This window comes from Dendrobium catenatum, unplaced genomic scaffold (genome assembly GCF_001605985.2).
Source record: "Dendrobium catenatum unplaced genomic scaffold, ASM160598v2 fragScaff_scaffold_621, whole genome shotgun sequence".
NCBI lineage: Eukaryota > Viridiplantae > Streptophyta > Magnoliopsida > Asparagales > Orchidaceae > Dendrobium > Dendrobium catenatum.
This window is the reverse complement of record NW_021319083.1, coordinates 5,707,533-5,709,886: the sequence shown is the minus strand read 5'-3', so window position 1 is coordinate 5,709,886 and position 2,354 is coordinate 5,707,533. Positions and strand designations below refer to the sequence as shown.

General features: G+C 45.5%; 1 protein-coding gene across 1 annotated transcript; it reads left to right on the top strand.

Annotated features, from left to right (window-relative positions):
• The first annotated feature begins 614 nt into the window (after positions 1-614).
• On the top strand, positions 615-1,511 carry LOC110092200 (triacylglycerol lipase SDP1-like). The gene has a single exon (XM_020816640.2). It carries the CDS (start codon positions 867-869, stop codon positions 1,494-1,496), a length of 630 nt encoding a protein of 209 aa, XP_020672299.1. The 5' UTR covers positions 615-866; the 3' UTR covers positions 1,497-1,511.
• Positions 1,512-2,354: the final 843 nt, after the last annotated feature.

Sequence of the window (2,354 nt, the reverse complement as noted above, 5' to 3'; positions counted from 1 at the left end):
GAATGCCCAAATAAGAGGAACTTTGAAGATGTCTTTTTGATGAAGTTCAAAACAGTCTTGGGTATAATGGATCCTCGGATCCAATAAGCTATAGAATTCAAAATAGTAAATTTTAAAAACTGCAGTCTGTCAGCAAAAGAAAGAAGACAGGCGTTCCAACCTGTCATCTTAGTAGTGATCGAGTCCATTAGAGGCATAAAATCAGCTACCTTCAAGGAATTAAAAGAAAGTGGGATGCCCAAGTAAGTAACTTTTTGACAAATGTTATGAATGGAGAGGGCATTACATATGACATTTTGGTTTCTCAGCTTCTTGGGGAACATGAGGTAGCTTTTATCCAGATTAACATGAAGATCAGAGACATTAGCAAAAGAGTTGAGGACTCTAGATAGAGAATGACAATTATCGACGCTGACTTCTCCAAAAATAAGGATATCATCCGCATAAAGAAGATGATTAACATTAAAGCCACAAAATTGAAACCCTTGAATCCCCCATCCTTCGGAGTTGGAAAAAGCGTCCATAACAAGACAAAATAGGAGTGGGATAAGAGGACAGGATAGCCTTGGAGGGGTACTTCCCCTCTACTGCTGGTTCGAGGCAAGGATATTGATTAATTTAGATGAACTTATCCTGGCCCACTAATTTATCATAAAAGGCTAATCCCCATCAGTTGGTCTTCCATTATCGCCACCGCTTCTCACCTGCCAAACAAGCTCGGTCAGAACCCGGTGAAGCTCTCCTCTCTTTCCTATTCCAACCCACGTCAACCCGTCATTTTCGTCTTCTACCTCTGCTATTTCCTCCTTCCATCCCCTCTTCCCTTCCCAAACCCTAGCGGTAAGTCTCTCCTCCGGCTCTCGACGATGGATACTATCACCAACGAGGCAAGCTTAGATCCCTTCAAGATCGGCCCTTCATCCCTCATCGGTCGCACCATCGCCCTCCGCGTTCTATTCTGCAAGTCAATCTCTCAGCTCCGAAGCAGCTTGTCGCATCTTCTACGCCGTGTCATCGGCTTCCTACACCCGCGCAACACGCAAGGGATCCTAGCTGCAATGGTGCTGATGGCTTTTCTTCTCCGGCGCAGTACCAACGTGCGATCGCGGGCAGAATCGGCATACCGGCGTAATTTCTGGAGGAATATGATGCGTGCCGCGGTGACGTACGAAGAGTGGGCGCACGCCGCGCGGATGCTTGACAGGGAGAATGCGGCGAGAGGTTCGAGCAAGTGCGATCTTTATGACGAGGAGATAGTACGGAATAAACTCCAGGAGCTGCGGCAGAGGAGGGAGGAGGGGTCGTTGAGGGATATTGTGTTTTGCATGAGGGCGGATTTACTTAGAAATTTGGGGAATATGTGTAATCCCCAGCTCCACATGGGTAGACTCCAGGTATGTTTTTATTCATCTTTTCCAAAATTATGTTGTGTCGGTGATTACCTTCATTGTGGATTTGTAAACACTTGGCATTGCATTGAGGGGAACTGGAGATAGTTTAATGCTTTTTTGGGTCTTTTAATTGTATGAAATCATCCTTGGTAGTTAGTTATCTGTTTAGTTTGGCTGTTGGTGAATTGAAGGAATTTAGAGGGCAGACATTGGAGCAATGGTTAGTGTTGAGGGTTAGCATATTCATGGCTGTAGAGTGAGAGAATGTTTTGTCCTAATGATGTACGGATATCCAACACACAAAGAGATAATTGAAAGAACAAGGAAATACCAGAACCTTTTTATGTTGAAAATCCAAAAAGGGGAAAACCAAAGGGCCTTGCCCAGGTTAGAAGATTCAACTATACTTGAGTGAGTTACGAAGCTTGACCCATCCCTTAACTTGGAGACGGTGAAATTATAATAGTTTGGAGAGTTGGTCGAACTTCGTATAAGTATTTGGGAGTTTGTGACGACCATGATCAGACGATGGAAGTTGGAAGTCTGGTAGCAATGGATGGGAGAAGATCCAACAGTTGTTGGCGGTCGAGCAGAGGAGTTTTTATTTGGTTCGGTCGACCGAATGAGAGAAACATTCGGTCGCAAGCAAAAATCGCGCGGTGCCGAGGTGTACCGCGCGATTTTTGCCTGCGACCTGATGTTTCTCTGCATCCGGTCGGAGGACGTAATAATTGTTCCGAGCAGAGAGCCTGATCCCACGTTCCCTATAGAAAACTGCCTAACCCATAATGATTGAGGTAGCTCTACATAAAAATTGGGCCAAAGGGACATCACACACCCTAAAAATCTCAAGCAACTTGGGGGCTGGGACTGGGGAGGAGCTCTGGAAGCTTGCACCTTGGGCTAGAGATCAAGAGAACTATAAGGCTTGAAGCATCGCAAAGCTCCACCCCGACAACATCG